Genomic DNA, 12,434 nt, shown 5'->3' with positions numbered 1-12,434 from the left:
TCCTGAAACCTTTCATGGGTTTTTTTACCAAATCATATGGAGAGCTCCATATCCCTACTGCAATTATTGGAGATTTTAATTAGGTGCTTCATCCTTTTGTGGACAAATCTCAGCCTCAGGGTCATAAGCCAACCAATTTAGAATGGCTCTGGAGTTGCACGTTAAAGGTCTGGGACTATGTGATATCTGGTGGCTTATACGCCCAGTGAGTTGGCACTATTCATACTTCTTTCCAGTAAATGGCTCCTATTCTCATACAGATTTCTTTTTGATCCCCAGGGACTTGGTAAATTCTGTAATTGACTCCTCCATTAATACAATTGTTTTCCCTGATCATGCCCCTATAATTCTTCACATAACAACTGACAAGTGAGGAAGAGCCATGTAGATGGAGATTTAATTCTTCACTTTTATTAGATCCCCATTTCAAAACTTTTATTGAAAAATAAATTTGGCCTCTTCCTGGAGACAAATGAACCCTCAACATCTTCTAACAGGCTACTAGGGGAAACACTTAAAGCCTTTTTGAGGGGTAGAATTATAACTTTCTTGTCTGCCAAGAAGAGGGAATATGGAGAAAACATGACAGCTCTTGGGAAAAAAGTAAAAGAGCTTTATTTGTATCATGCAACAGCTCCATATCCCTACATAACTGAAGATATGTACTCAATAAGCTGCACTCAACCCATGCTAAATTTGCCTTATTTCAACTCAGGTAGGACCTCTGTGAATTGGGTGAAAAAACCAGCACATTTCTGGCTAATTGCCTCAGACAAAAGACCTCTAGCATGTAGAATCATGGCCATCTGCGATAAGTATGGTAAATTATGTACATCACCTGAAGATATTTATTACTAAAGAGTTATTTAATTTATATACAGATCTATACCAATAGGACACAAACCCCTCCACAGATGCTTTGGATCAATTTTTCAAAAACATTACATTACCGCAAATTACTGTGGTCCAGTGCAGAAACCTTGATGTGCCCCCATGGAGAATGAGGTAGCTAAGGCAATTAAGAATATGGAAGTGGGGAAAAACTCCCAGGGACAGATGCATCCCTGCCAAATTCTACAGACACTTCCTTCACTTCCTGTCTGACAAGATGCTTAAAATGTATAATGAGTCACACCTGGAGGGCAATCTTTCCCCTGCACTGAGGGAAGCCTTAATGACAGTTATTTCTAAACTAGGAAGAGATACCACACTATGATCCAATTATAGGCCAATTTCACTTATTAACAGTGAAATCAAAATATTGGCAAAATTTATGGCGATGAGCTTGGAGAATGTTTTAGGTTCGATCATACACCCAAATCAAGCTGGGCGTGTCAGAGGCCATCATGGCTCTGATAACCTTTGACAACTTAGCTATTGATATTATAGAAGTGAATACGAGGACCCCAAAGCACAAACTGTATTAGCCTTAGACGCAGAAAAGGCTTTTGATAGAGTGACCTGGAGATATATGTTTTACACCTGTATTTAATTCCTGGATCCAACTGTTATATTCTCACCCAAACTTTTCCATCACAACCAATAATGTGGTCTCAGATACGTTCAGCCTCTTCTAGGGTACTAAGCAAAGGAGCTTGCTGTCCCATTACTTTTTGGTTTGCTCATGAGCCTCTGGCAATAGCTGTATGGCCTCATCCAGATATACGAGACATGCAACTTGGTTGCATGAAGTATAAATTACTTTTACAAAAGGGTATCATCTGCATATGTATCCAAATCAGAAACCACTATTCCAGCCCTCCTATCACAAATTCAAAAATTTGCAGCAATATCTGGTTGCAAAATAAATAGGGAAAAAGAAAAACTATTGGAAATCTCTCGGATATCACGCAGTGGGCCTTTTTCGCCATTGAATTTCCATAGGCAAAACTGATGCAATTAAGTAGGTAGGTATAAAAGTACCAAGAAACGTTAAACTAGTGAAGATAAATTTTGAGCCTGCACTCTCTCAAATAACTAGTGATACAAATAGGTGCCATCGTCTCTCCATGAGCCTAACGAGGAAGGGTTGATACAATAAAAATGAATATTTCACTCAGGCTCCTTTATATTCTAAGTGGCCTACCTCTCTCTATCCATCAGTCTTATTTTAGAAAGTTTAATAACTTAATTAGAGCATTTCTGTGGAGCCCTGATCAATGTCCATGACTATCACTTAAAAACTTCCAGCTCCTATATCCAAGGACTGGCTTAGGCTCCCAGACCTACAGAATGACTATTATGCTTTTATCATGTCATAGATCTCAAATTGGTTCTAGCATGCTAACATCTTTATCCCCAGGGATCCATGAAGGGCAGAAGAAGTATTTACACAATTTAGGGTGATTCTCAGATTGTAAGATCCTTGGGGCAGGAACCATTTTTTTCTTCTGTGCTTGTACATTGCATAGCACAATAGAATCCTGGCCATGACTAGGCTTTTTCGGCACTACGGTAACACAAACACACACACACCTCCTTCAATCATGTACCCAGAATAAACACAGACCACTGATTTACTCTATGGCCTCCTTGAGCAAATCATTTAGCTGCTCTTTACAGATAAAGGGAGTAGACTGCCTACTTATCTCTTGGAGATGAACAGGGCTTAATGAATGTTTGTAGAACGCTTTGAGATCCTCACATGAAAGATAACATTAAGTGCAAATGCAAAGTAGAATCCCATTTTAATGAAACCCGAACTGCCCCCATTTGCTGGACTACTAGCCTACTACTGGTACACCAATATGTGAGTTTGAAGACTGGGAGTTCTGAAGGTGCCAACCTGTGGAGTTCATAATATCCTTGGGAATGAAGCGCCTCAGTTCCTGCAAAATGCCTAAAAGAGCTGCACATGTATTTAGCCTCAGCCCGCGAAGATCTGCAAGGTTGACCCTAATGGCAATATTTTGAAAAGAGCTTATCACATTGGGTACTTACTGAAGTGCCTCGATGGGAGCTGAGCTCTGGCCCCCATTGGGGGTGCACTGAACCCTTTTGAAAACCCTGGCCTAAATTCCTGCAAAACTTCTAAGATCAGAGGCTTCCATCCAGCAAAATTTAGGAGACGCAAAGGATTTACACTTGAAAACTCCTGATTACCAAACTTCTGATTAACCTAACTGGTGTCACCCAAGTTATCTGGGTAACTTGGATTCCGCTGTATTATATAAACAGGCTTGGCAGGATTCGATTTTAATCGAGAACTGTCAGTAAACGTCAATTTCAGTGGACGCATTGATTTTTTTTCAATAATTTCAATTGGTAACAGTTGGCATCTTGCACCTTCAGGGATCAAGTGTCACCGGCCCTGTGGCTGTGCAGGGCCGGTAACAGGCACGTGTATGGAGGGGAAGAACAAAGAGCTCTGGCCAGGACTGCAAGGTGGAGGAGGAGGACAAAACCCTGACCACACCACTGCTGAATGGTTCAGAGCTGTGCCAGGAGCCCTCTGCAGCCTCTCTGTCACGGAGCCGCTCGCTCACTCACTCACTCACTCACGCACCCACCCACCAGCTGGGAGTGCTGGGGATCTCTGCTCTACCCTGCCCTGCCAGGACTACAGCCTTCCCCACTTCTTGTGGCTTCAGGGTCAGGTGCTGCCAGTCCTGTGGCCGTGCAGGGAGTCCTTTGCAGCTCCACTGTCAAGGGAGCAGGGCTGTGACAGTGGAGCTGCAGAGGGCTCCCTCACTCCTGGGACATCTGATCTCTACAGGCACAAGGTGCAGTGGAGACTGTGAGCAAAGACTGGGAGGAGTCGTCATCCCCATGGAGGGCCATGGAGGAGGCCACCCTGCTGCTGAATGGCTCTGTCCCCATTGGCGCTGTGGCCTCCCCTGCGGCCAGGGACAACTCCTCCTCCTGGCCCTCACCAGGGGTCTCTGCTTTGCCCCACCAGGACCACTGCGCTTCTCCATACCTTGTGCCTGCAGGGATGGGTGTCAGGGGCCTCACGGCTCTTCAAGGAGCCCTCTGCAGCTGTGCTGTCACAGCCCTGCTCGTTCATTCACCAGCCAGGAGCATGGGAGCCATCCCCGCGCAGGAACTGTTTAGCAGGCGGGTGGCTTCCTCCATGGTGGGGGGCTCATCCTCCTCCTGACAGCCTTGCCTGAGGGGCTCTGCTCCGCCAGGCCAGGCCGGTTATAAACTCCCTTGCACCCTGTGTCCCGAGGTCTTGGGCTCCTCGGCTGCCCAGGGAGCCCTCTGCAGCCCTGCCCTAACCCTGCCCCCCCACCTCCTCCCGGTCAAAACAAAAGGTTACAAATAGAAAAATAGTCAAAAATAAAAATAATTAAAAAGTGTCAAACTTAGGGGGGAAAAAATCAAATTCTACCAAGCCTCTATAGAAACCTTTTCTTAGAAGATAAAGCACATCACACAGTGTAGCACTCCCTAGAAGAAATAATGATAACATTAGTGCCTCATTAGCTATATTGTGTATTAACTAATGAGAACCATGTGCTGACCCAACTATTTCTTGGGGATGTTAGATAACTTCCTAAAGATAGTGTTTGCAGAGATGTCTGAATAGAAACAAAGGCACATGTTTATTATTTGAACATTTTGGATTTAATCTTGGCTTGACCCGTCTACTTGGGGATTATACCACTGCGAGGAACCTCCCACATCTCTGCAGCTGTTTCCACATTTACCTGAACTTCCAATAGAACACATTTCCTTCTCCACCACATATGCTGACTCTCTTACATTTATTCCCTAGTGATCATAAGGCCCCAGTTCTCTTCAGCTTACAGTTCATTTTTAAGGCACAAGTGGTGCGTTATCCAATGTGGATAATGGAGTCTCCTGTCGATAAGGACAAATGAGTTATATCAGAAACTCCTTGTGACTAAGTTTATTTGTGTGTACGGTCGTGCAAAATAAGGCCCATCTTTGATCCACGGATGCAGCCACAAGTATTGCAGGTAAAACTTGCAGTTGGTGGAATTACTGGAATGGCCTCTCTCTCTTTTCCTCCCTTATGTTCGCTTGTTTGATTTTGAAGTTTTTGAGAGCTAAGTGACAGTGCTGCCTCCAATGGTGCTGTCAATGGCCAACTCCTTCCAGCTGTTGATATTGATGTTGCAGGCTTTAAGGTTTTTTTCAGGGTGTCCTTGTATCTCAAATGTGGCCTTCCCTGTGATCTTTGTCCATTTTTCAATTGGCTGTAAAACACAGCTGGAGGAATTCTTCATTCTCCTGACGTGGCCAGCCCACCAAAACTGGGTTCTCAGCACCGTGCCTTCCATACTTGAGAGATTTGGCACCTTTCAACAACCTTTATGTTGGGGATTCCCAAGTGGTGCTTCATTCAATGTGGGTAAGCTTATTAAAGTAACCAAGCTGTCACTCATCATTGGTTCATATAATGAAGAAATGTTTAATGAATGGTTTTATTCTTGCATCATCAAAGGATATTTCTACTGACTTTAGTGGTCTTTGGATCAGGCCTTAAGTGCATTGAACAGTACAAGGTGTTACAGAAAAGCTTATTTAGATTTGGACTAGTGTTTTGGCATGCCTTTGTCCAGGACCTTTGTGGTTCCCATTGCAAGGGGTCAGCCAAAACATTACTTGGTCCAGGTCTAAAAATAAAAGTTTTTCTGGAACACTTTGCAGTAGATAAGAATGAAGCTATGGTTGAAAGCTCTCCACTGTAGAGGTGCTAGAGGTAAGTATAGTCCGGTTTGCTTTATCATTTTTTCCTTTCCAAGAGGCCTTATGGCAGAGGTGCTCAAACTGGGGGTCATGACCCCTCAGGGGGTTGCAAGGTTATTATGGAGAGGTTGCAAGCTGTCAGCCCCCTGATCATGCCGGTAAGGGTGGCATTGAAAGGGGGGAGGAAGGGGGAGATCATCACTTTTTTGGGAGGGGGGTTGTCACAGTCTGGAATATTTTCAAATGGGTATCCCAGCCAAAAAAAAAAAAAAGTTTGAGAACCCCTGCCCTATGGCAGCAACTCTTCAATTATCTGTTGAAAAAGTTAGCCTTAAGTTCCCCTTGCCTGAAATAAGTTTGACACAGTTGGATTTTTTTCAGACTAAATCATAAGACCAATACCAAGGTTTATAACAAAATAATTAAAACTAATTTTGACAACTGAAATAAATCACTGTGAAACCAAACACTCAACATTAAGTTCCAGGAGTCTGCCTAAAAACCTGAGCCGAACTCCATTCCCATGGCAGTTTATTCTGGGACCAATCTAATGAATGTTCTGCATTTGAACAACTGTGCGCTTTGGAATCAACCCCCACGCAGCAGAATGTATTCCTTCCTGAGGAATTTGGGAGGAGTGCATCCTTTGCCTCAACTAGGAGGAAGATCTCTTATTTATGAGCCATCTATAGCTGAAGGAACATTTCTATTGTGCAGTAATCCCTGACTCTGCTTCTGAAGATTCCACTAAGCAGCTGCGAACTAATTTCAAAGTGTGGCAGTAAATACATCTACCTAAGAGTTTCTCAGTATAAATATAAGCCCAAGGACATATCTTAGTAAATACATCATTTAAACGACAACAGTTGACCACAGTAGTGCAGTCAAGTGATGATGAACTTGAAATTGGGAGCTGTGACTTCTCGGTTTTAATCCTTGCTCTGTCATTGATTCATTGTAGGACTCTGGCAAGTCACCTGAGGATTCCTCACTTTACCTATCTGCAACACAGGCACACTATTTGCCTGTGTCAAATGAAGTTTGTAAAGCACTTTGGGATGAAGTGTTCAAACGATTATTAACCAAAGTAGATACCAAATTGTGGAAACATATTTACAAGCTGAATGTAATTTTGTAGCATACTTTGTATATACTTACAAATTTTAAGCTTCCCCCAAACAGAGCAAGTTATAGAGTATTATTTTAGTCATTATTTTTACACACCTCAGATAGCTAACGAGTTATAGGAACTTTTAATCAGGGCCAGGTAGCCCTGTGCGGATGCCCTGGGAGGTGAGAAAGACGGAGGGCAGAAGCAGCTTCAACTCCTTACAGCCTACATAGCAGCTTGCTTGTTGCTATTGCTCTTACCTAAGGGGCTGGTGGTAGGGGGAGCTATGAAATGAGCAGAACTGGCCAGTCACAGAGGGGATTGCATGCTGAATTCATGACAAGGAGGTGGAACTGCTGCTGCTTCCTGGTAGCCTTAAGAGGAATTCTGAGCCAGCCTAAATTTCTCTAGGGGCCTTCTGGCAGAAAGAGCTAGAACCTAGCACTTTATGGAGGTGTCAATTGAACTCTAGACACTTACAAGTGTATAAAGAATACTTACATATCTATAGCCTATAATTAAGCTGTGATGATAGTGGGAATTTTCTGTGCTATTTTTATGAATGGTATGAATGGGGATGACCTATTTAGCTTGGTATTGCTGCCCAGTGGGTACAGAAGAGCTAAAATGCTTCTCCTTGGGCAGAGCAGGAGACTTGAGGTGTTTGACTCACACAGCTGTCGGGGGTGGCATGAATGAGCCATCAAGGACTGGCTGGAATAAATACATATCAATGGAGGATCCGGAAAGATAAGGGCAACCCCAATGACTGAACGTTAACATAACGGGAGGTTCAAACAGGCTGAACATGTGACCTGAGCATGGTTTTGCGGTGGAAGAACAATGGACAGAGGTGTTATAAACTGGGCTCAGAGACACGCTGGGATCTCACTTGAGACTGGGGGAACAGAGGGAAAGTCAAGAAGGGCCCTACAGCAAGGTGGTTTGGTAGAGCTCTGGCTTTGGCCAGTCTGAACTCCATCTTAGCCTTTGCTTCTCTATGTCAACCTAAAGACTTCCTCATTTTGTATTTCATTTGACTATTAAAACTGACTCTGTTTTGAAAAGGCTGCCTGCAGATATTTGCTGAAGTGCATTGATCCCTGAAAGAGCAGAAGTCTCTAAACAGGAGTCTACTCCAGTTCAACTCACTGGGCAGATCTCACGGTGAGAAACAGGAGTTTATTTCTCTGCCCTCATGTTATTCACGTAGGCAGAAATAATGGTATTTGCTTCCACAGCTCTCGTGGAGCTAAGAGCTACTAGTTGCAACAAACTATATTCAGCCAAACATTGCAATAAACCAAGCCGTTAGCTCAGGAGAGGCTCTGAAGAGAAGGTCATGGCATTGACCACCTGCTCAACTTAAGCCTGTCCCAATAGTCCTCTCAGAACATTGTGTCCTTGACTATACAAACATTTTTAAGACCACCCAGGGACAATGAGAGATTCCAGCATGATCATGAGCAGTTATATCATGAATAACAATTGCTTCACTTTATGTATAACGAAGGCAGAGAGAATTATTCTCTTTGTTATTTTTTTCCCAGACAAGTTTGCCAATGCATTTTCTCTGAGAAGCCTACAAGCACCAATCCACTGACTCACTATATTACAGCAAAGAGAGAGAGAGGAAAATGTAAAATTAGAAGAGGGCGTGGAAAAACCTCTATACCAGAATTTTTCTGGGCATTTTCTATTAGTCTATTTAGTAGAGTTGATGCAAAATAGGAACATTTTCCACAAAAATATTTGCAAAAAAATTGTCAGTTTTTGCTGAAAAATTTTGAAATTCAAAATTGGCAGCTGTTGCCTTATGCACTATGTATAATACTGAGCACAGTGTAGTACTTAAATATCAGTGACGCATAAATGAATCTTACATGAAAGGAAATAAATATACCAGCGCATCATAAACTTACTTTTCTCTACAAAATTAACAGAGCTTGGTCATCTAATTACTGTATTGGTATTAAGTAGGTCTAAATTTTCAAAAAAGTGTCAAATATTTTTGGGTGTCTAATTGAAAATCCAGTCCTTTTAAGGTCTTTCATGAGAGCAGGCCCTTCCAAAGTGACTCATGTTGGACACCCAAAAATTGAGACACCCAAAATCATTAGTTACTTCTGAAGATTTAAGCTGTACATTGTACGAGTCTTGTTAGAAGGACTATGTTTTTGGAGCTAATCACAGTAATCTTTTAATAAAGAATTTTGAAAGATTCTACTGACAGATTGGAGTTACTGAGAAACAGGAATTGACTGAAAATGTAGCAACTTTTAAGGCTATATCTATTGTCTGATACTTCAGGAAACAACACTGTCAACTTCAGGAAAAGACATTCACCCTTCTAGGGAGAGACCCATTAACATTCAAATGTATTTTATATACAAAAAAGTGACATGCACTATAGATTACCAGCCTTTTGGGAAAAGGGAGCTTTTCAAATATAGAGAAGGAATGAGGAAAATAAGTATATTTTGGAGAGGGGAACATCCATTAAAACGTGGTGTATAAGGTAAAATTGGGGAAAATCACATGGGAAAAGTGATGGAGATTATTTCTCTTCTCATTATATTGCACTTAAGCAAACGTGTGATTATTACAAATGTATGTATAGAAGTCCATGGCTAATTTGGTAATACAGACTCACACCTGGACTTCAATGTATAAATAAAGAGCAACAGACAGAAAAGGGAGTGGATGGACAGGGTGGTGAGCATGCTACACCAGAGAGGCTGAAATGTTAGTGACATAGAAATTAGAACAGTAACAGTCTAAAGGATCTGATATAACTCAGGACATCTAAAGAGGTGACCACTTTTTATTCTCCTCCTTTTTAGTTTATTTAAAAGGTTGTGTAAGTGAGGTTGAGTGCAGGTATATTTTATACCATTTATCGTTGTCTTAATTTGACTTCCTCCCAGTTCCTAAATGTATCTTTCTTTATTTAACACCCTTTTGGTCTTGAATTGTTTGGGGATTAATTCCCTGCAGCTCATTCCAACGAGAGGTAAACTATATTCTGGCCTCTTAGGAGAAGTCATGCCCAGTCAGGTTCTAGGCCTAAAACAAGGAGGGTCTATACCCATCTGGGCCTGGTAGACCATGTCAGTCCAAAGCCTCAGAAAGGCCTGAAAATTGGACAAGAGATGAATTGGAGAGGGCCAAGCTGACACTGACTTAAGCAGCTTAACTGATTGTATGAAGTTGCTCATGTATGGCTGCCTTAGGTATAACATCTTTATGTTGTTCCACTTAAGTGTTTCCCGGACATAGACAATTTGTTGTGCAACATATTGTAAAAATTTTTTTTCATCCCAACCAAAAAAAATAATTGGAATCATTTTATCTGAGAGTGCCTAGGCCTATAGCAAGGGGATGGCACCAAAATCAGGCATGTTAAAAACATTAGAGAGAGAGGTGGTCTCTTTTTAAGGAGTTTAAGGAAGTCCTTTTTATCCAAAACAGGAGCACCTCATCTCCCAGTAAACTATTCAGGGGCCTGAGGCTTCACTTCAGAGATACTTCAGGTTTGTTAAAAGTGAAATGTCTCTCCTTGCTCTGTTCAGAGAGGAGTTTAACAGATTGGTTAAGTACCCTTTGTTTTCATGATATGGTATCTGTCAAGCAAATCCCAGGGAGCCTCCCTCCCTTCACAGACAGGGAGCCCTTCCCTATGTTTATATGCACACACTTCCATTAGAAACCACACTGGAATGATTGCAGCTGGAGTAACTGGAAGCAGCATGGCTCAGAGATAATTTGTAACCAAAGGGAATGAAAAAACTAGGCCTCACTGATGCAAAATACTCTGTGCCAAGGCACATGTGGGTGCATGTTATTTTTTTTGGACAAAAATCACCATTTATTCAAGCCGCTAAGAACAGCGAGAGATTAGTTTTAAGAAAATACCATAAGATTTATGAATTTCGGTCACAACAGCAGTTTCATAGCAAACAATTCATTCAGTATTCCAGGCACATGAATACACATACATATTATCAGGACACAGTCATATTTAGGATCAGATTATGGTTGCTCTTGAGTAGCAGAAAGCTTCCTGCACTAATTTTATTTCTCCCTCCCCCATGTGCATCCAGACAGAAGTCAGCCACAATAATGGAGCAATTACACTCTGCATGCAAAGGAGTGGAGCAACAGGAAAGATTAGTGCAACCAGAGATGAACCACATCATGGCCAGGGTCCTACTCTGCTTCTTTGTCCTCAGTGCTGAATTACCATCTGGTGCTGAGGAAGTGTACACTTTAAAAAGGAGTGTTCTGTCTGGGGTCACAGTACTCATCGAACACCTTTAGCAGCTGGTCCAATGTTTAGGGCATTATTCCTGGCAACAGTGTTGACACTTCTTCTTGTCCTTTTTTCCCCAGTGAGATAGAAAAAAAAAAGATTTACCTTCATTTTCTTATATTTATATCCCATAGTCAGCTCTGTACATGGTCTCAATTCTTCTTGCTACTGCTTCCAACCCTGTGCAAGGTTTTTTGTCTGAAAATCCAGTATTCCCTGTAATCTAAGCCCTTCCATAGTCACTGTTTGTTTTGTTTCTAGGTGCTGCTTTGTTTGCCTATTAATCACACTCTTTCTTGCTGTAGATCTCACTAGATTGACCGCTGGTCGAACCCAGTTGTACTTGTTTTGGGTAGAGACTGCTAACTATGTCAGTTTTGGGCAAATACCCTCTAAGGACTAGGAATGAGACTTTCAGGGTCATTTTCATTTGTAATTAGAGTCATCCCATTTACATTTCACTGTAAAGTCAAATTTGGATCAAAAGATAGAAATTATTTATGGAAAATCTACAACATAAATGTTTTTTTAAAAAACAGACAGACATTCTCCTGCATTGTTTGCAACCCAGAAATTATCAAATTATCCCAGTACATGAAAACCGGAAAATGATTCTATCTATTCTCATTAAACAAGAATATAAGTGTGTACTCTGGATTTTGTCTACTTTCGTTTCACTTTATGCTACTCTCAGGGACACCACAAGAAGGCAGTAGACGTAGTGGTGGAGTGCACAATTAGAAAACTGGAGGGTGGACTGCAACATTGCCCTCTATGATGCAGCAATCAGATAGCTGAACAATCTAAATATTGATTTGTGATGCATATGAAAGCAGATTAAACAAAACAAATACAAAAAGTAGATGAGTATCATATAGTAATGACAAGTAAATTACATCTTTCAAATCCTCTGGTTTCAGTAATCTGAAGTGTCACTACATAGGAAAAGAAAAATATAACATTTGTAAAGTGGAAGTGATCCTTTAAATCATTTATTTTCTGACAGAGTTGGTTTGTTACCCTCTGTTCTATGGTCTTAGAAAAATGAGTGGAGATTTCAGTCTGTTTCCGACTGTACCAGTGTCCGTACAACAAAACCACTGGCAATATGCATCCTGGTTGGCAGGCTCAGCAGAGTTGCCAAAGATAAAATGAGCATAAAGACTAAACTGCCTTTTCCCCCTTGTGGTCTATGCTTTGGATATGGTGCACTTGAAATCCTTCAGCCCTCTACCTAAGTCTCTGACCACATTTCATATCAAAGTAAGCAGGCAGAAATGACATAACTTGGATGGGAGACTAAAGGAAAATGTTGCCGTTGGTGATTCAATACATGACATTGCTTTCTCTGAG

At 41.6% G+C, this 12,434-nt stretch overlaps 1 protein-coding gene across 2 annotated transcripts in view; it reads right to left on the bottom strand.

The window, feature by feature from the left end:
- Window positions 1-12,434, bottom strand: part of LAPTM4B (lysosomal protein transmembrane 4 beta) — an 86,442-nt gene that overhangs the window by 4,244 nt on the left and 69,764 nt on the right. The window contains exon 7 of one of the 2 annotated variants that reach the window (XM_067536964.1): window positions 9,525-11,148. The exons of the other annotated variant lie outside the window; for it this stretch is intronic. Within the exon in view, the coding sequence (XP_067393065.1) occupies window positions 11,113-11,148 (36 nt within the window). The 3' untranslated portion in view covers window positions 9,525-11,112. Of the gene's footprint in view, window positions 1-9,524; window positions 11,149-12,434 lie in introns of those variants that run through there. 2 annotated transcript variants of the gene reach the window in all.

Source organism: Emydura macquarii, unplaced genomic scaffold, assembly GCF_026122565.2.
Source record: "Emydura macquarii macquarii isolate MOO-44397 ecotype Brisbane River unplaced genomic scaffold, CSIRO-AGI_Emac_v2 contig_383, whole genome shotgun sequence".
NCBI classification, from domain to species: domain Eukaryota; kingdom Metazoa; phylum Chordata; order Testudines; family Chelidae; genus Emydura; species Emydura macquarii.
This window is presented reverse-complemented; position numbering and strand designations above follow the sequence as displayed.